The 21,446-nt window shown below is 44.5% G+C and overlaps 1 protein-coding gene and 1 pseudogene across 2 annotated transcripts in view; both read left to right on the forward strand.

Moving 5' to 3' along the window:
- RUFY4 (RUN and FYVE domain containing 4) overlaps window positions 1-16,628 on the forward strand; it is a 28,965-nt gene extending 12,337 nt beyond the window's left edge. Inside the window, exons 10-12 of the mRNA XM_079781709.1 lie at window positions 10,347-10,493; window positions 15,820-15,930; window positions 16,475-16,628. Of these exons, the coding sequence (XP_079637835.1) occupies window positions 10,347-10,493; window positions 15,820-15,930; window positions 16,475-16,577 (361 nt within the window). The 3' untranslated portion in view covers window positions 16,578-16,628. The remainder of the gene's footprint in view (window positions 1-10,346; window positions 10,494-15,819; window positions 15,931-16,474) is intronic.
- LOC307106494 (pleckstrin homology domain-containing family G member 1-like) lies at window positions 5,792-8,495 on the forward strand (annotated as a pseudogene). Its single transcript has 2 exons — window positions 5,792-7,768; window positions 7,821-8,495. The product of its transcript is annotated as a pleckstrin homology domain-containing family G member 1-like (transcript).
- Window positions 16,629-21,446: the final 4,818 nt, after the last annotated feature.

Raw genomic sequence — 21,446 nt, forward strand, 5'->3', positions numbered from 1 at the left:
CTGGCCCTACCCTGTGGTACATAGCCCAAGGCCAATCAAGGCTGAAAACAATCAGACTGCAGATCTCTGGAGGCTTTGAGTCTTTGCCTGACTCCTCCTAGGCCTGGGGCTAGGAAAAGCAGACCCTGGTGCACATCTTGGAAGGACCAAGCAGAGGGAGCTACAAGCTGTGGATTGCTGGCAGCCCCAAATAGGGCACTCGGGGCCAATCAGAAATAGCATCTGACATTGTCCTGCATTAGAGATTAGGAGTCATAGCAGATCTACCTAATACATAGACACAAACCCAAACAGGTAGCCAAAATGAAGAGACAAAAAAAAAAACCCTAATTAGAAAAAAACAAGAAAATTCTCCAGAAGAAGAGATAAATGAAATGGAGATAAGAAATTTATCTGATATAGAGTTCAGAATAATGATAGTAAAGATGTTCAACAGCATAATAACTATGAAAAAAGAACAGTCAGAAATAAAGAATGACATAGTACTAATAAAGAACACATTGGAGTGAATACATAGCAGATTAGGGAAAGCTGAGGATCGAATCAGTGAATTAGAAGACAGGGTAGAAAAAAAATTAATCAAAGCACCGAAAAGGAAAAAAAAAATTAAAAAACAAGAAAATAGCTTAAGGGAGCTGTGGGGCAACATGAAACGTAATAATATTCACATACTAGGTATGCCAGAAGGGGAAGAAAGGGAGCAAGGATCGAGAACATATTTGAAGAAATAATGGCCAAAAAATTCCCTAACCTGGTGAAGGAAAAAGACATACAAGTTCAGGAGGCACAGAGAGTCCCAAAACAAGAAGAACTCAAACAGGCCCATGCCCAGACACATCATATAAAATGCAAAAAATTAAAGACAAAGAGAGAATCTTAAAGGCAGCAAGAGAAAAGCAATTTGTTACCTACAAAGGAACTCACCTAAGGCTGTCAGCTGATTTCTCATCAGAAACTCTACAGGCCAGAAGGGAATGGCATGAAGTACTCAAGGTAATGAAAAGCAAAGATCTGAAACCAAGATTACTATATGCAGCAAGGCTATCATTCAAAACAGACAGTGAAATAAAGAGCTTCCTAGACCAAAAAAAAAAAGGCTAAAGGATTTTATCACCACTAAACCAGCACTGCAAATGTTAAAGAGACTGCTGTAATGAGAAGAAATAGAGAAACATAGGCATACAGAATTAAAATGGTAATAAATAAGTACCTATCAATAATAACCTTAAATATAAATGGATTAAATGCCCCATTCAAAAGATATAAGGTAGCTGAATTAATACAAAAACATGACCCAATTATATGCTGTCTATAAGAGACCCACCTCAGAACAAAAGACTCACACAGTATGAAAGTCAAGGAATGGGGGGAAATTTTTTCCGGACAAATGGAAATGAAAATATAGCTAGGGTAGCAATACTCATATCTGACAAAATAGACTTCAAAATGAAGGCAACACAAGAGACAACAAAGGTCATTACATAATACTAAAGGGATTAATCCAACAAGAGGATATAACCCTGATAAACACATATGCACCCATTATAGGAGCACCTAAATATATTTTAAAGACTTCTAGAGACTTTAAGGGAGAGATCAACAGCAATACAATCATAGTGGGAGACTTTAACACCCTGCTGACTTCACTGGATAGATCTTCCAGATCAATGAAACCAAGAGCTGGTTCTTTGAAAAGGTAAATAAGACTGATGAACCATTAGCCAGATTCATCCATAAACAAAGAGAGGGGACCCAAGTAAACAAAATCAGAAATGAAAGTGGAGAAATAACAACTGAGCCCTAGCCAGTTTGGCTCAGTGGGTAGAGTGTTGGCCTGTGGATGAAAGGGTCCCAGGTTTGATTCCTGTCAAGGGCTCTTACCTTAGTTGAAGGCTCCTCCCCAGCCCAGGCCCTGGTAGGGGCTCATGCAGGAGACAACCAATCAATATGTTTCTCTCACATCGATATTTCTCTGTTTTTCCCTCTCTCTTTCATTCTCCCTAAAAAAATAAATAAATAAATAAAATAAAAAATAAAAAATAAAAATCAAAGGAAAAATATCCTCGGGTGAGGATTAACAGAAAAACAAAAAAGAAAGAACAGACACCACAGAAATACAAAGGATTGTAAGAAAATATTATGAACAACTATATGCCAACAAGCTGGACAATGTGGAAGAAATGAACATATTCCTAGAAAAATACAATCTCTCAAAACTGAATCAGGAAGAATCAGAAAACCTGAATAGGCCAATAACAACTGATGAAATAGAAGCAGTAATTAAAAACTCCCAGCAAACAAAAGCCCTGGTTCAAACTTCACAGGGGAGTTTTACCAAACATTCAAAGAACTAACACCTATACTCCTCAAACTATTCAAAAAAAAAATCCAAGAAGAAGGAACACTTCCAAGCTCTTTTTATGAGGCCAGCATTATCTTAATTCCAAAACCAGACAAAGACACTACAAAGAAAAAGAATTATAGGACAATATCCTGATAAACACAGATGCTAAAATCCTCAACAAAATATTAGCAAATCAGATCCAGCAATATGTTAAAAAGATCATACATCATGACCAAGTAGGATTTATTCCAGGGATGCAAGGCTGGTATTGATATTCACAAATCAATAAAAGTGATACATCACATAAACAAGTTGAAAGCCAAAAATCACATGATCATATCAATAGACATAGAAAAAGCATCTGACAAAATCCAACACCCTTTTTTAAAAAAATACATTTTTATTTATTTCAGAGAGGAAGGAAGAGGAAGAGATAGAAATATCAGTGATGAGAGAGAATCATTGATCGGCTGCCTCCCGCACATCCCTCACTAGGGATCAAGCCCACAACCCGGGCACATTCCCTGACTGGGAATCAAACCTGGGACTCTTTTTAATATATCTTATTGATTTTTTACAGAGAGGAAGAGAGAGGGACAGAGAGCCAGAAACATCGATCAGCTGCCTCCTGCACACCCCCCACTGGGGATGTGCCCACAACCAAGGTACATGCCCTTGACCGGAATCGAACCTGGGACCCTTCAGTCCGCAGGCCGACGCTCTATCCACTGAGCCAAACCGATTTCGGCGAACCTGGGACTCTTTATTCTGCAGGCCGATGCTCTATCCACTGAGCCAAATTGGCCAGGGAAACACCCATTTTTTATAAAACTCTCAACAAAGTGGGAATAAAGGGATAATATCTAAACATAATAAAGGCCATATATGACAAACTTACAGCAAACATCATACTCAATAGGCAAAAACTAAAACTATTTCCTCTAAGAATAGGAACAAAACAGGGATGCTTTCTGCTTTCACCACTCTTATTCAACATAGTACTGGAAATCCTAGCCACAGAAATCAGTCAAGAAGAAGAAATAAAAGGCATTCAAATTGGAAAGGAGGAAGTAAAACTGTCATTATTTGCAGATGACATGATATTGTACATAGAAAACCCTAAAGACTACACCAAAAAATTACTAGATTTACTATATGAATTTGGCAATGTAGCAGGATACAAACTTAACACCCAGAAATTGATGGCATTTTTATATACCAATAATGAATTCTCCGAAGGAGAAACTAAACAAATAATCCCATTTACCATTGCAACGAAAGAATTCAGATACTTAGGAATAAACTTAACCTAGGAGGTAACAGACTTGTACTCAGAAAACTATATGATGTTGAAAAAAGAGATAGAGTAAGATATAAACAAGTGGAAGAATATACCGTGTTCATGGATTGGTAAAATCAACATTTTTTAAATGTCCATACTACCCAAAGCAATCTACAGATTCAATGCAATCCCTATTAAAATACCAACAGCATATTTCACAGATCTAGAACAAATACTCCAAAAATTTATATGGAACCAAAAAAAGGACCCAAATAGCCACAAACTTACAGCAAACACCATACCAAAACTAAAACCTTTTGAGAAAGAAGAACAAATTTGAAGGGATCATAATACCAGATATCAAGTTATACTACAAAGCCACTGTAATCAAAACAACCTAGCACAAGAATAGGCAAATAGATCAATGGAATAGAATAGGGACCCTAGAAATCTACCCAAGCCATTACTCTCAATTAATATTTGATAACGGAGGCAAGAATATACAATGGAGTCAAGACACTCTCTTCAATAAATGTGTTGGGAAAATTGGACAGATACATGCAAAAAAGTGAAACTGGACCACCAACTTATACCATACACAAGAATAAACTCAAAATGGGAAAAAGACTGAAATGTAAGTCAGAAACCGTAAAAATCCTAGAAGAAACCATAGGCAGCAAAATTTCAGACATCTCTCATAGTAATATGTTTACAGATACATCTCATAGGGCAAAGGAAACAAGGAGAAAATAAACAAAAGAGACTACATCAAAATAAAAAGCTTCTGCCCAGTAAAAGAAACCATCAACAAAATGAAAAGGGAGCCCACCTTATAGGAGAACATATTTGGCAATGATACATTGGATAAAGGTTTAATATCCAAAATATATAAGGAACTCATACAACTTAACAAAAGGAAGACAAACAATCCAATTTAAAAATGAGCAAAGGACATAAATAGGCACTTCTAAGCAGACATACAGATGGCCAAGAGACATATGAAAAAATGCTCAAAGTCACTGATCATAAGAGAGATGCAAATTAAAATGACAATGAGGTATCACCTCACACCTGTTAGAATGGCTGTCATCAACAAATCAACAAGTGTTGGCGAGGATGTGGAGCAAAGGGAACCCCAGTACACTGCTGATAGGAATGCAGGTTGGTGCAGCCATTATGGAAAACAGTATGGAGCTTCCTCAAAAAATTAAATATGGAGGGAATCTAGGCGCCGAGGAAGCAAGTGGGGAGGGAATAGACATGCAGAGGCCCTGAGGCTGAGACAGCATATCTTAAAGGGGCATTGGTTGTCAGTGGTTCACACTGGTGAAAACGTGGGATGGAGCTGGGGGTGGAAGTGGGGATGGGGGTAGGGGTGGAGGTGGAGGTGGAGGTGTGCAAGGTGAAACAGAGGGAGATGTGGCTGGAAGTCAGAGAGGGGCTTGATCATGAAAGGCAAGTAGGCCACATATAGGGTTTGAACTCGATCCTGCAAGCTATGGAAGGATATCAAGCAATTAAATATTTGCCTTTTAGAACAGAATTCTGGCTCAATGTGGAAAATGAAATAGGCAGAGAGAGACTAGGAAGGAAGCAGTCCCTCTGGTCCAGGTGAGAGATGCTGAAGGCTGGATTAAGACAGTAGTGACTGGGGTAGAGCATTAAAGGGATCCCACAAGATGATGGATGAAAACAGGAGAAATTAGAATGATGTCAATAACTTGGGAGGGTAAAGTCAATGACAGCTAAGATAAATACAGAGGAAGGGGCAGATAAGGGGAGATTGCTGTGCTGAGGTTGGGGCGTGTAATTTTGCTGGGTCTGTGGGAACGCTGGAGGAAGGTTAGACTGGCAGCTGGCATTTGAGGTCTGAGGCTTGGGACAGGTCCAGGATAAGAACGTTAAAACTGAACGTTATTGTGCTCGCTTCGGCAGCACATATACTAAAATTGGAACGATACAGAGAAGATTAGCATGGCCCCTGCGCAAGGATGACACGCAAATTTGTGAAGCGTTCCATAAAAAAAAAAAAAAACTGAACATTATTAGCTTATAGGTGGTAGTTAATGCTAAGGAAATTTCTGTACCAGTTGGTAGGGCAAGTGTTCTGTTATGCGACTCCTGATTACACAGCTTAATGTTCACCTTAGTTTTGATGGGAACCTTCCTCAAGATCACATAGAGTTTTGAAGACCAGTGAAACAGCACAAGACATCCAAAAGGTTTCCAGAAGGGAAGGCTCTCCCCAGCAGAGATCGGCAGGGCCATCTCCTGCCCAGAGGAACAGCCAGCCCAGCAGCTCTGCCATTCTCAGGGTGCTTCGCGGGGGTGGGGGGCGTCAGAAACATCTGGATGGACCACCAGATCAGGCAAGCCTTGTTTCCCAGGAGAACAAGGAGGACGATGATTACCAGATGTTCTTGCCAACCTTTTCCTCTTCAGATCTGAACTCGAGCCGACTGTGCAAAGATAGCACTTCCAGTCGCCCTTGCAGTTGGCACCTGGGACAGATTGAGTCCACAGAGACCTCCAGCTCCGACCACAGAGTGGTCAGGCGGGCCAGCAGTGCTGGTGAGAGCAACACGTGCCCTCCGGAAATAAGAATCCGGGTCAGTGATGGCTCTCAGTACAGTCCCCAAAGGGAACTGCAGAATGACCCTAAAACAGAAGGGCAGGACGGAATGACACCCTTCAGGTCATCTATAGAGTTGACTATGGATGACATAGACCATGTCTATGATAACACAAGTTATGAGGACTTAAAACTCATGGTTGCTCAATGGGAAGCAGCTGAATCTACTGCCCCCAAATCAGCCAGGGACTCTGTTGGACCCAAGAGCAGCCCAGAGCTAGTTCTCCAAGGGGCACGCTGGCCACGAGAAGAGCCCTCTGCACACAAAGAGAGGGGGGCCTCCGACAAGTCGGGAGGTGTCGAACCAGAGCATACATGAACTTGAGGTGGTGGAGGAGAACAGCTATGACACCATCTGTCTCCCAGACCCACCCTCAAATGCAGCAGCCTCATGGGTCCCAAGAGGAGCACCTTCCTGGGCCTGGAGGCCAACTTCACATGCTGCGACAGCCTGAGGCCCCTCGTGTCCCAGGACAGCCTCCAGCTCAGCGAGGGCAAGAAGCCCTACCACCAGCAACCCTCGGACAACAACTACTTGAGTTTGCTGTATAACTCCTTCAGCTGAAACTTGTCCATAGCGGATAAGTCTATATCTGATAAACTGTCGGAAGAGGCAGACGAAATCTGGAATGACCTGGAGAATTACATCAAGAAAAACAAAGTCAAGGCTAGAGACCATTCCTTGCAGCGTTTTCTGTCAGCAAAGACAACGTGCCAGACAGGCTGCACTCGGAGAGCATGCCAAAGCTGAGCCAGGACGCAGCCTGGGCCCTGTCACACTGCAGGACAGGACAGGCGGGGCCAGCCAAGCCAGCTGCCCACTGGGAGAAGACCTCCTGTCTAAGGAAGGCTCCTTTCTGAGTCTGAACCGGCTCTCTCTAGCCAGCGAAGTTCCTCCCATTAAAAATCCCTATGACTTGGCCAACAGTAGTCTGTCCCAGACAGACCTGGACAGCCCTGACCCTGGGGTGGATACCACAGATAAGACCAAGAGCCGAGTTTTTATGATGGCGAGGCAGTACTGTCAGAAGATCAAGAAGGCAAATCAGCTTTTAAAAGTGAAAAGCCCAGAGATGGAGCAGCCACCGGCCAGCCAACCACATAAATCTGTGCACAAGGATCTGGCTGCCATCTTAGAAGATAAGAAACAAGGAGGGTCTACCATCAGTGCAAGGATTGCTGAGTATTCCCAACTGTATGACCAGATTGTATTCAGAGAGACTCCCTTTAAGATTCAGAAGGATGGTTGGGCCAGCCCTCAAGAATCCTCCAAACTCAGATCTACCTCACCTTCCCAGGCCCAACATGATAGCAAGGATTGGCTATTGTATTCAACCTATAATAATGGAGAATTAGCAGATTTCTGTCATCGGCCAGGAAAAGACTTGAAGCCAAAATATCCTACTTTGGAGATCAACACAAAAAAATGTTCTAAGACAGTTGTCCACAGCTTGCTCAGTGCCTTCTCTGCAAACCTCCAACCATCTGCTGGGCTCCATGCAGAGACACAGTGTGTGGTCAATCAGCCACAGGATGGCCCAACAAGGAGAACTCATGTCAAGGCCATCTTTATAACTCATTGGGTTGGAAAGGAATCAGCACTAAATCTCAGCCTTGTAACAGATCCTCATCTTCCTCCATCTTAATAAACAAGTCAGCAGATTCCATCAACTACCCTAATGAAATGGGAAGGAAACAGATGTTGTCTTTACACAAAAGTTCAAGGTGTGGGAATCACCAGGATTTGCTGCCAGGTATAGGTGACTCGTGTCAACAGGGTACTGGAAAACGCTCAGATCTCACTCTCCAGGACTCACAGAAAGTTCTGGCAGTAAATAGAAATTTACCCTTAAATGCCCAAATAGCTACACAGAACTATTTTTTCCAATTTCAAAGAGACTGAAGGAGACGACGATGACTATGTGGAAATAAAGTCAGAAGATGAGTCAGAGTTAGAGCTATCTCACAATCGTAGAAAGGAATCTGACCCAAAGATTGTGGATGCGGGCTTTTCTGACAATGTCAGCAGCAACAACACGTCTTACTCTTTGAATAGTCTGTGCAGTCCCAAGAAGCCAATGAGCGGCAAACTTAGGGTTTCACCCTATCTGATACCGTAGGACGATTCTAACAAACTGAATGACTTTCTTTGGAGGGGCCCATCTCCCAATCAGCAAAACATTGTCCAGAGTCTAAGGGAAAAATTCCAGTGTCTTAGTTCTAGCAGCTTTGCCTAAGGTTCTTAATAGCAACTGCCCGAATTAACTTCTTCATATGCTCATGAATTACAGATCCTGAGGTGTGTTTTATATGTACCAGATTAAAACAATTTTGTAATTTTAAAAAATTAAATATGGAAATGCCATTTGACCCAGTGATTCCACTTCTAGTGGAATATATTCTAAGAAACCAGAAACACCAATCAGAAAAAAACGTATGCACCTCTATGTTCATAGCAACACAATTTACAATAGCTAAGGTCTGGGAACAGCCCAAGGGCCCATCAGTAGATGGGTGAATAAAAAAGTTGTGGTACATTTACACCATGGAATACTATGTGGCAGTAAAAAAAGAAGGATCTCTTACCCTTTGGGACAGCATGGAGGGGCCTGGAGAGTATTATGCTAAATGAAATAAGCCAGTCAGAGGAAGACAAGTATCACATGATCTCACTCATACGTGGAATCCAGTGGACAAAATAAACTGATAAACAAAATAGATCCAGAGACATAGAAGCATAGAACCGTCTGTGGAACCTCAGAGAGAAGTCAGGGGAGGGTAAGTGGGTGGGAAGAGATCAAAGAACTTGTATGCATTTATGCATAAACCATGGACACAGACAATAGGATGGTGAAAGCCTGGGGCAGGTGGGGGGGGGGGGCACCTAGAAGGTGTCAATGGGGGAAAAAGGGAGACATATGTAATACTTTCAACAATAAAGATTTAATTTTTTAAAAAATTAATAAAATGGAAATATTTTTTAAAAGAGAACAAATAGAAATGTTGGCTTGACTCCTCTAAAGGAAGACACAAGACTAGACCCCGTTTTCATTTCTCTGAAGTTGGTGAGGAGTCAGCCCATGTATCAGTCCACACAGTACTCATTTTGGTGTGTGGTGTGGTGTTTGTGGAGTGTGGCATGTGTTATATTGAGAATGTGCATGGTGTTTTGTAAGTGTATGTGGTACTAGTATGTGTGGTGAGTACATGTGATGTATGTGTTGTGTTGTGTGTGTGTGTGCGCCATGTGGTATGTGTGCTGTCCTATCAATGTATGTGTTGTTATGTGCTGTGTTGTAAGTGTATTTATAGTGGGGGCGGTTGGTAGGTGTGGTGTGTGTGTAGGGTGATGTGTGTATATACAATGTGAATTGTATATGTATGTGTATGTATAATGTAATATGTGTGTATAGTGTAATGTGTATGTATGTATAATGTGGGGTATGTGTATCTGTAGTGTGGTCTGTGTGTATATAGTGTAGAGGGGTGTATGTATAGGGTGGTATGTATATCTATAGTGCAGGCGTCCTCAAACTACGGCCCGCGGGCCACATGCGGGTGTTTTTGCCGTTTTGTTTTTTTACTTCAAAATAAGATATGTGCAGTGTGCATAGGAATTTGTTCATAGTTTTTTTTAAACTATAGTCCGGCCCTCCAACGGTCTGAGGGACAGTGAACTGGCCCTCTGTTTAAAAAGTTTGAGGACCCCTGCTATAGTGTGTGAAGTGTGGTATGTGTATGTATATGTATAGTGTGGTGTGCGTATGTATAGTGTGGGTGTGTGTGTTTTGTGGGGGGCTGTATGTGTAGTGTGATGTGTGTATGAAGAGTATGGGTGTATGTATAGTGTGGTGTGTGTGTGTGTGTGTGTGTGTGTGTGTGTGTGTGTGTGTATAGTGTGGGTGTATGTGTATCGTGTGATGTGTGTATGAATCGTGTGTAGTGCCTGTGGGGGTGGGGGAGAGATGGACTTCAACTGCAGGGGGCACCACCAGCTCCCCCAGGGCTCCCTGGCAGGCAGAGGCCCAGCCTAGCTCAGTCAAAGCTGAGCTTTTCTCCTCAGAACTCAGTCTTCCCTTTGTGCCCAGGTGTCAGGAAGAGCGGGCCGGTCTGCAGGCAGCGCTGGAACAGAGGCAACAGGAGACTGAAAGGAGGGACGCCATGTATGAAGAAGAGCTTGCAGGGCAGCGGGACCTGATCCATGACATGAAGCGGCGGGTGCTGGAACTGATTCAGTAAATGGGGGACAGTGGGCAGGGGTGCAAATGGGGAAATGGTATGGGATATAGAGGCTGGGGAATGAAAATTCTGCTCCACTAACAACTACCAAGCAGGATTCTGGGCCTTTTGTATATACTAACTCATTTCCCCTTTTTTAGCAACGCCCTGGTATTATTACCATTTTACAAACTGCGGGTCAGAGAGGCCGACTTGGCCACCAAGGACACACAGCACATAAACTGCATAGAGTCCTCTGACTCTAAGGCATGTCCTCCACCCCAACCTAGCCCACATATACACATACCTACTAAAGTTAGGAGAAAAAAAGGAACCCATGGGCTGAGAAGGAATTGGGAGAAGGAGCAGATTAACCAAGAGGTAATCACATGTCCTACACCAGCCTGCCTACTGGACTTCCTCAGATCACTGGGCCTATGGGCCTGTCCTGGGTCAGCTGTCCTAGGTTCCAAAGGCTGAGCTCACCAGAATCAATTCCCAGCTGCTAAGCTCACTGAGGGATGGAGATGTGTAAAGCCTGGTCTCTGCTCTTCAGTCTAGTGGGGAGATAATTCACAGGTATGTCATCCTTTACCCAGTTCAGGAAGTAAGAGACCACTGCGCTCAGGTTCCATTAGAATTGGAACCCTGTGAAAATCATCTACAACTAAATCCTCTTGCACAAGTGATATTAAAGGTGAGAAAAGGCGAGATCAACCTGAAAGAACAAACAAAAAATGTAAGGAGTGATCTCCTCCAAGGAACTGTCAACTGGGCGGAAGGGGTATATAAAAATTTAGCTATGTATCTCACAAAATAATTTAAGTTCTCTAACAAAAAAAGATAAATATAGAGCAAGATATAAGATTGTTAAAGAAAAATAGAAGATTTCATGGTAGAAGAAAAATATATACTCCCAAAGTGTTAGAAGTAGGATTAAAACTTAGCTGTGAGCATCTTGACAGCAGAATAAAAAAGGGAAACACAGAAAATTGCCTAAAATTCACTGTCCGTTCAAAGGAAATATACCAGTTCGTGAGAAGAGACAAATGTTTTTCCTAAGTGCTAAGGAAATTTGTCCCAAGATCCAAACCATATAATACTAGAGGCCCGGTGTATGAATTCATGCACAGGTGGGGTCCAGCTGGCCCCGCCCCCTGGTCGAACTCCTGGTTAAACTTCGGGTAGAATGCCCAGGTCTAGGGAACAATTTGCATATTATCCTTTTATTATAGAGGATTATATAGGATAATGTCCCTTGCATAAGCATTTTGGGAGATATGGCCCTAAGTAAAAAGTGGGGGGAGCCAAGGAGGTTGACTTCTGCATCAAGATGCTAGACCAACCACACATCATCTATTCTCCATCCTCAGATCTCACTAAAATGATTGTAAAAGAATAAAACTAACAACAGAGAGAAAGGTGGAAAAGCCAACCAGAGATGAGAGATTCCAGCTAATTTCCAAAAGCCAAAAAAAAAAAAAAAAATGAATGGAGAAGCCCAGTTAGAACTTCAGGGTCCAGAGACAACAGGAACACATATGGCAGAAGTGAGATAAAGTGCAGAAATCAGGGAAATTAACTGAAGAAGTGGATAGAAAGACCAATGTACACCCCCTGCTTTCTGCCTGCCTCCCCAACTGCACCACACCCAACAGTTGAGGGGCTTATCTGCCAAGCAAATAATTCAAAGGTCCTTATCTGGAGAAAGTTAGATGCTCCAAATAAAAGAGCAGTGTGTTCTGGCTTTTGAGAGACTCATGTGGCAGGTACCTCCCAGCCCAGTGCCTCCTAAAGGGAAGCCTGAGTCAACTACCCCAGCACTCTACTTGGAGCTCCAGCAGCTTTACTGCCTCTTCTTAAATGTGAAATGGCAACCAAGCTTTCGTAAGCATTTGAGTCAGACTAGAAGATGAAGGGAGAGAGACAAAGATAAACAAAGAAAGCTCCATCTCCCATGAAACAAGAGGCTGTGAAAAGTGACTGCCCAAAGATGAGAAATAGAATAAAAAGCATAGAGAGATGGGACACATAAGAGAAATATTTAGAGACATAAAGAATCAATCCAGGAGTTCCAATATCTTCTCCAAGTGAAAGGAATTTCAGAGAGAGAGAGAGAGAGAGAGAGAGAGAGAGAGAGAGAATATAAAATAGAGAAGACTATCAGATAAAAATATGAGAGACTTTCCCAGTTCTAATGGGCTTAGATCTTAAAGATTTCATTGAGTGACCAGCACAATGAATGAAAAGGGGGGGTGGACACATCTAGATACATCATTGTGAAATTTCAGTAAAACAAAGATAGGAAGACTATCCTAAAAGACAGGCCACTTATGAAAGAAGTAGAACATAACAAAATTTAAGAATCAATGGTGTAAGACTTTTAAGTTCTGAAAAAAGCTGAATTTTGCCCTAGAATTCTATGTCCAGCTCAACTATGGATTAAGTGGGGAAGGCGATAGAGGAAAAGACATTTTCAGACAGAGAGATCACAGAACAGTCACCTCCCACACAGCCTTTCTTAAGAAGATAATTCAGGATGTGTCCCAGAAAAACAGGGAAGCAAGCCAAGAAAGGAGATGTGGAATTCAGGAGACAGTAGCTCTAGGCCAGGAGAGAACAAAAGGGAATTCCCAACGTGACTAGTGGACAGCAAGGCCGGGAAGCAGTCAGTCCAGGCTGTAGCATGAGTATTGCAGGCCCAGGAGAAAGGTCTCAGGGAAGAAAGAGAATCAGCAAAATACCTGATATGAAGAATTGGGGTGGGTAAGAATAGTTAGGCTGGTCTGACCAGCGTGGCTCAGTGGTTGAGCATCGACCTATGAAGCCAGGAGAGCACAGTTCGATTCCCGGTCAGGGCACATGACCAGGTTGTGGGCTAGATCCCCAGTGTGGGTCATGCAGGAGGCAGACAGTCAATGATTCTCTATCATTGATGTTTCTATATCTCTCTCCCTCTCCCTTCCTCTCTGAAATCAATAAAAATATATTTAAAAATAATAATAATAATTAGGCTATGTTAAGGCAAGTTATGCAAGGAACAAAGAACAGCAATTAGACACAGTGCAATATACAGATGATGTCTCATAGAATTGTTCACTTGAAGCTTATGTAATTGTATTAACCAATAAATGTAATTTTGAAAATTAAAATAAAACTCTGTAAAAGAAAGGCAATTAGAAAAACAACAAATTCCCAAGAAGGGGAATTTTTTATATATATTTTATTGATTTTTTACAGAGAGGAAGGGAGAGGGATAGAGAGTTAGAAACATCGGATGAGAGAGAAACATTGATCAGCTGCCTCCTGCACACCCCCTACTGGGGATGTGCCCGCAACCAAGGTACATGCCCTTGACCAGAATCGAACCTGGGACCCTTCAGTCCGCAGGCCGATGCTCTATCCATTGAACCAAACTGGTTAGGGCAAGAAGGGAAATATTATAGAACATAGCTCTGCTTGAAGCAATATGCTTACATATTGTCTAATAATATAAATACTAGTCGCTGTTTTTTTTCCACCTAAAGGCAAAGCACAAAGAATGATTATAATTATACAACAAACATAAATGTTACCACCTAAACAATATTAAATATAGAACGGAATCCAATAGAACTTTCTATGAAGATGGAAGTATTCTATATTTGTTCTGTCCAATATGGTAGCTACTAGTCGCATATAGTGATTGAGTACTTCAAATGTGACTGGTGTGACTGAGGAACTAGTTTTCATTTTATTCAATTTTAATTAACTTACATATAAATTTACAAAGCCACAGGTGGCTGGTGGCTATCCTACTGGACATTGCAGGAGTAGATGACAAGTTAGTAGGTGGGAGGAAAAAGGGATGCTGGCCTCATTGTATTACAGAACGGCAGTCCTAAGATGCTACCTATAGTTAATAGAATGAGTGATAAATAAATGTGTGAGAATATTCTGTAGAAGTCCAGTAGTAACCAATAGAGGAATCAAAAATAGGGATATAACTGCATGGGGAGGAAGGATGAGGAAAGATGAGGAAATGATCATAAGCTGTCCTCTGACATCAAGGTTAAGGAGCTCTATAGAAGACGTTCTCTCTTGAAAGAACAAGAAGGAGGGATATGAGCAGGATACTTAAATATGAAAGTACTATCAGGATAAAAGCTAAAAGATGTAAGTGGTTTGCCACAGAGAATGGGAAAGTGTCTATTGTCTGTGTTGTTCAATTTTTACATCATGGGCATGTATCATTCTGATAAAAATTTAAAACAACCCACCTTCTTTCTTTCTTTTTTTTTTTTTTTAGATTTTTATTGATTTCAAAGAAGAAGGGAGAGGGAGAGAGAGATAAAAATATAAATGATGAGAGAGAATCATTGATTGGCTGCCTCCTACACACAGACACACTACACCCCAACCCTGGGGATCAAGTTGCAACTCCGGTATGTGGCCTGACTGGGAATCGAACCATGACCTCCTGGTTCATAGGTCAACACTCAACCACCGAGCTACACCAACCAGGCAAAACAACCCATCTTCTTAACACATCCTTTTAAAAAAAAGAACAATGAATATAGAGTTGGTGTTTTGTTTTGTTTTTGTTTTTTGGGGGGAAGCATAAACATCTATAACTCCAAAGCAGTTTGTACCAAGTGCCAAATAAAAGATCATAGGCATTATATGCTACGGGAGTCTGGAGCAAGAAAGCCCGGGGTCCTCTACCATCAGGGAGCACTCCTCAGAGGAGGCAGGCTGTGAACAGGTTCTTCAATAGTGGGTTAAGGTTATGATGGGCCACGGGGACCTGTCACCATCCATCTAATCTTCCCGGAAAGACTGGAGTCTCATTCTTATGTGTGTGAGTCTCTCACTGTCTTTTCATATCTCTCTCTCTCTCTCTCTCTCTCTCTCTCTCTCTCTCTCTCTCGCCATCGCTATGTCTCTTTCTCCCCATCTTTCTCTATATTTGTCTCTCCCTCTCTATCTGTGTCTCGGTCCCTGTCTGTCTCTGCATCTTTCTCCCTGTGTCTTTCTCCCACTGCATTTGTCTCTGTACTTCTCCATGTGTCTCTGTCTCCCTCTCCGACTCCCTGAGTGACTGTCTCCCTCTGTCCCTCTTTGTCTCCCTCACCATTTCTATGTCTGTCTTTCCACCCCACTGTTTCTCCATCTCTTTTTGTCTCTGTCTCTCTATCTGTGCCATTTCAACTCTATATCTTCCTTTGTGTTCTCTCTCTCTCTCTCTCTCTCTCTCTCTCTCTCTCTCTCTCTCTCTCCCTCTCTCTTTCTCTCTCTCTCTCTCTCTCTCTCTCTCTCTCTCTCTCTCTCTCTCTCTCTCTTCCCCCTCCATCTACCCATCAGAGAGAAGGACAACCTGTGGCAGAAGGTGCAGCAACTCTCTTCCGTGGCCCCTGGATGCTGTGTCAGCTGTAGCAAGCTCTTTGGCCGGCTGTCTCGGCGGTACCCATGCAGGTAATGGGTGGGCCAGCCCAGTTTCCACCAGCCCACAGTCCCCTGCCCACTCCGGGGAAGGGAGGGACACAGGAACTGTGCATCTATGAAAGGCTACTTAAAGCTGGCCACTCATATTACCCAGAACTTAGCAGAGACATGAACGAGAACAGCAGAGAAATGTCAGACAGGAAGGGTGTCTAGTAGATGGGATGGTGCAACCTTTCTGAGAATAGACTGATTAATGGGCTTCTCGTCTGGGAAGAGATTTCATGTACAGTGGAAGCTGCTCCCCTGGCCTCCCTCTGGGAACACAGTGGCAGGACAAGCAGCAGGAGAGAGGGAAGTGGGCCATCGGGAGAACCTGCCATTTGGAATTAGAGGACCCTAGAGGAGTGGGGCATCGGGTCACCCTTTGGGAAAGGGGAGGCCTCCTGGGACAGAGCCAGGGCTGTTCTGCTAGGAAATGAGAGACAGACAGTTGGACTTGAAGATACTCAAACCCCCTGACCCCCTTCCCTATTCACACCCATGTGCTCCCCACTCTTTCCACCTTTGCTCCCAGGCTGTGTGGAGGCCTGGTCTGCCATGCCTGCTCTCTGGAGTATAAGAAGCAAGAGCGCCGCTGCCCGCCCTGTGCCCAGAAAGGAGAAGCCCAGGTTGTCTAACCAAGACCCACACAGGACTGGCCATCCATTCCACCCCCCCCCCCCCCCCGTCAGCACTTTCAGGACCTATGATCTGACCAGTACTACCTTCCAGAACTTGGTGACTTAGGCAGATGGCACTCAAGGAGCCAGACTGTGGTGTGGAGAATGGAAAGGGCCAGGCTGACAGTCAGGAGACGGCTCAAGCCCTGCATCTCCCACTGATGAGCTGGGTGACTCAGCTCTCTGGGCTCTTCGGTAATGTGAGGAAGTCGGGCGTCATCCACTCTAAAGTCCCTTTGGCTTCAGAAAATCCTTGACCAAGAATAAGAACCAATGGCCTTGACTTTCTCCTCCACACTCTCTCCTCACCCAGACCGCCCTTCACCGTACTGCACTGTCTCAGGGTCCTCAGGAGCATTCTGTCTGGAGTCTGCTTCGGGCTCTGCTTTTGTCCTGCTTTGTTTTTAACATCTTTCCTGAGGCACTACTAACATATAACACACTTCACATAAGTTTTACAATTTGATGAGTTTTTACTTTAATTTATATCCATGAAGTCACCACCATATTGAAAATAATGAATGCATCCATTAGTGCCAAAGTTTTCTCCTGCCCTTTGGAATCTCTCCATCCCCTTCCCCTCCCCCCACTCCCAGATAACCACTTACCTGCCTTCACTAAAGACCAGTTTGCATTTCCTAGAATTTTATATAAATAGAATCATATGGTCTGCCTTCTTTCGCTCAGCATAATTATTTTGAGATTCATACACATTGTTGTTCATACTCATAGTTCCTTTTTTACTGTTGAGTAGTAGTCCACCACCTGGATATAGCACCATCTGTTCACACATTTACCTGTTGCCAAACATTTGGGTTGTTTCTAATTTGAAGCTATTACAGATCAGTTTCCTATAATCATCTGTGTACGAATCTTTGTGTAGACATAATGCCTGTATTTCTCATGGGTTAATACCTAAGAATGAAATGGTCAGTTCATAGGGCAGGTATGTGTTTAAGAAACTGCTGAGTTATTTTCCATAAAGATTATATGTTGTACCATCCCACCAGCAGGGTGTGGGCGTCCCAGCTGCTCCTCAGGGCATTTGGCTTGGGGGGCAGGAGAAGAGACACAGACATGGAACTTGGGCCTCTCTATCCTTCCCCTCCAACCACTGTGGTGAATTAAACAGTCCCAAGTTGTGAGGCTAGAGAGAGGGTTCTTAGTCTAGGTGACTCTGTGCAGTGCTCACTCGCTAGACTTTAATAAAGACAGTTCAGGATTCGTGTAGCTCTGTGGCGCAAGTTATATCCTCTGACTGTCCAAGAAGTCCTACACAACTCGTTTCATTCACTGGGCACCCAATTGTGGTATTTCCGAAAATACTGTTTCTGAAGAAGCATGGGCCCCACTCTGTAACAGGGCAGACTCTCTGGCCCCGAGCAGGTATGCAGGCTGTCCCCTGCCTCACAGGACTGCCACACCCTCTGCAGTGGTTGAGCAACTCTGTGGCTCTGACCAGAGCCTGTGGACCGCCTCTTGGGGTCAGGGCCACCTAGAGTTGCATCCCATTACCACTTATGGAGCAAGAGTTTTGCAACAGCAGTTCCTGCCCTGGAGAGCTGATGAGAACTTCTCTTTAGCAGAGTCAGCAACAAGGTGGGCAGGGAGGGGCAGGGAATGGAGGGAGGGAAGGGTTGAGGGGGGCAGAGCTGGGACTCCCAGAGCAATTAGGTCAAAAGAATCAGCATGCCTTCCTGGAGGTCACACTTGCTCAGATACTTCTATTAGAACATGGAGTTCAGACCCGCCTGGTGAACTAATGGGGTAGAGGGGACCTAGCAAAAAAGCCCAAGTTCAAAGCGGAAGCAAGATGCTCCTGGATGAGAACTCATCAGGAGGAAATCAGGGGCCAAGAATGGGAGAAAAGTCCCCCTGGTTGGGAGCAAAAGAGGGCAATGCTGGGAACCAGCCTCTAGCTTAACACTACTCCCCAGAGGGTTCCCTGTGCTCACAGGCTGGGGGTGCCCCGGGAACAATTATTTCTTTAACTAGAGGTGTGATGTAAGAAATTCGTGCACTCAAGGGAGGGGGGGCACGTCCCTCAGCCCAGCCTGCACCCTCTTGCAGTCCAGGACACTTGGGAGATGTCCAACTGATGGTTTAGGCCCATTCCCTGTGAGCCTGGCTTTTGGCTGAGTGGTGGGGAGCGTGCTGAGCACCAGGGGGCAGCTCCTGTATTGAGCGTCTGCCCCCTGGTGGTCAGTGCATGTCATAGCGACTGGTCATTCCACTCTTTGGTCGATTTGCATATTTATTATTTGGTCGATTTGCATATTTATTATATAGGATTGGATGTCACTCAGAAGTTCCAACATCAGTTTCCCCACTTTGTCAATGCATTCAGTGCTCAAGAAGATCGTATTTTATACCTAGTATATGCCCAAACACTGATTGGTTTGGGGATACAGAGAATATATATATATATATATATATATATATATATATATATATATATATATATATATATATGGGGCCCACTGCACAAATTCGTGCACCTTATAAGGAACTGTGGGCCGCAAGGCTGCAGTGGGCACAGGGGTGGGTCTCAGCCCATCCTCCGCACCCCCACCCAGCCCCTCCACTGCAGCCCCCAGTCCCCTGTCTGCCGGCAGCCCCACTCCCACTGCTGCTGCTCCCACACACTGACAGCGCCTGCCCCACTCGCACCTGCTGACGGCACAGAGCAATTGGGGCTGGCATCAGCAGTGGGTGCAGGCGGGGCCAGTGCCGTCAGCTGGTGCAACCGGTGGCTGCTGCCCCAATCCCCCCTCAGGAGCAGGGGGAGGTAGAGAAGCCCTCAGGGGTGATTGGGACCAGCACCAGGTGCCAGCAGTGGGTGTGAGCAGTGGCTCCAGCGCAAGCTGTAGGTGCAAGCGGGGCCAGCACCGGCAGTGGGTGCAAGCAGCGGCTCCAGTGCCAGCAGCAGGTGTAAGCAGGGCCATCGCTGGCAGTGAGTATGAGAGGCAGCTGCCAGCCCCGATCGCCCCCCGGGAGCAGGGGGAGGTGGAGAAGCCCTGAGGGGTGACTGGGGCCTGCAGCTGCTGCTCGCACCCACTGACAGTGCCAAGTGATCGGGGCCGGCGCCGGGCTCTGGCAGTAAGTAAGAGCAGTGGCTCTGGTGCCAGCAACAGGTGGGAGCATCGGGTGGGACCGCAGAGCGTGGGAGCAAAGAATTTTCAGTAACCACCAAAGGCTCGCCCCGATGACAGCAACCAGCACCCCACCTTGGTCTGGCGCCCCTGCTCACCTGCTCCATCATCCTGCTGTGACTGACGACTGCCATGTTCCACACTCTACCACCTGCTGCTCATGCCCACCATGTTCTGTGCGTACTCCCTAGTGGTCAGCGCACGTCATAGTGACCAGTTGTTCGGTTGTTCAGTTGTTCAGCCTGGTCTATTTGCATATTAGCCTTTTATTATAAAGGATGATACCTGCTTTCACAAACCTCACAGTGTGGAGTCAGAAGCAGCCAAATAGATGATTACAAAGCCCTGTAATTGAAGACATGATAGAGGAAGCCCAGGTGTGCTGTCCATGGAGGTGACCACTGGGCTGGATTTGAAAGGAAAGGGGAAGTTGGCCAGACCTAGAGGGTGGGAAAGAGCAGACCTAGAGGGTGGGAAATGCATGCCAGTCCCTGAGGAGGAACCAGAACAGTTCCTAGGGGAAGTGCAAGTAGTTCCCTGTGTCTGAAGTTAAGGGTTCAAGGAGGTGTGGCCTGAAATGAGACTGGAGAAGCACACAGGGATCAGACGCAGGAGCACCAGGTACACAAGTCAGGAGTTTGATACTGAGGGTAATGGGGGGTCCTTACTTTAGAGAGATCATTCTGGTAGCAGAGTGGAGGATAAATTGAGGGAGGAAGACTTGAGGCAGAGAGTACTTAGGAGAATAGTGGTAGTAACAGTAGCAGCAACAGCAACAGCCAACACTACCAAGCACCATTTTAAGTGCTTCACACATGTAGACTCATTGAATTCACAGAACAATAGGTGCCCTCATTATCCCCCTATTACAGTTGATCAAACTGAGACCTGGTGAGATTAAATATTTGCCCAAGGTCTACAACCAGTAAGTGACATGGCTGGTATCCTAAATCAGCCCGGCTGTGGAATCCACAGCTATTGCCCAACTTTATATATATAATTGATTTCAGAGAGGGGAAGAAAAAGGGAGAGAGAGATAGAAACATCAATGACGAGAGAATTATTGATCAGCTGCCTCCTGCACATCTCACACTGGGGATCGAGCCCACGACCCAGGCATATATGTGCCCTGACCAGGAGTTGAACCATGACCTCCTGGTCCATAGGTCAATGCTCAATTGCTGAGCCATGGGGCCTTGGCTATCACCTGACTATTGCAGTAGCTTCAGGGAGAATGAAGTGTTGCCTAACCCTGCCAGGGAAGATGGTGAGGAGAAGATAACTAAGAGAGATGTTAAGGAGAGAAAGAGGGAGGGGAGTGTGAGACGTGGGGATATGCATGGATGAGAGGAAGCTCTGGGAGAGAAGTACGTGTGAGTTTGCAGCATCTGTGGAACCTCAGGGGAGATTTTATGAGGTAAGTGCAAGTAAGAGTTTGAGCTGAGGAGAGAGCTTCAAAGAGAGGTTGGGAATTATAGGTATGAGAGACACTGACGAACTGGGTGGTCACCAAAGCCAAGGAAGGAGGTGGGCTGGCCTAGGAAGAGCAGGTAGAGAAGAGGAACATCTGATCTCAGGAATGAATTGAGAATAAAGTAACAAATGAAACCAAGAGAGGTTCAGGAGAAAGAAGAGAATGGGGTCAGTGGGATTAAGTGATGCAGAGATCAAATAA

The sequence above is a fragment of the Cnephaeus nilssonii genome (assembly GCF_951640355.1).
Source record: "Cnephaeus nilssonii genome assembly, chromosome: 10".
In the NCBI taxonomy this organism is placed as follows: Eukaryota; Metazoa; Chordata; class Mammalia; order Chiroptera; family Vespertilionidae; genus Cnephaeus; species Cnephaeus nilssonii.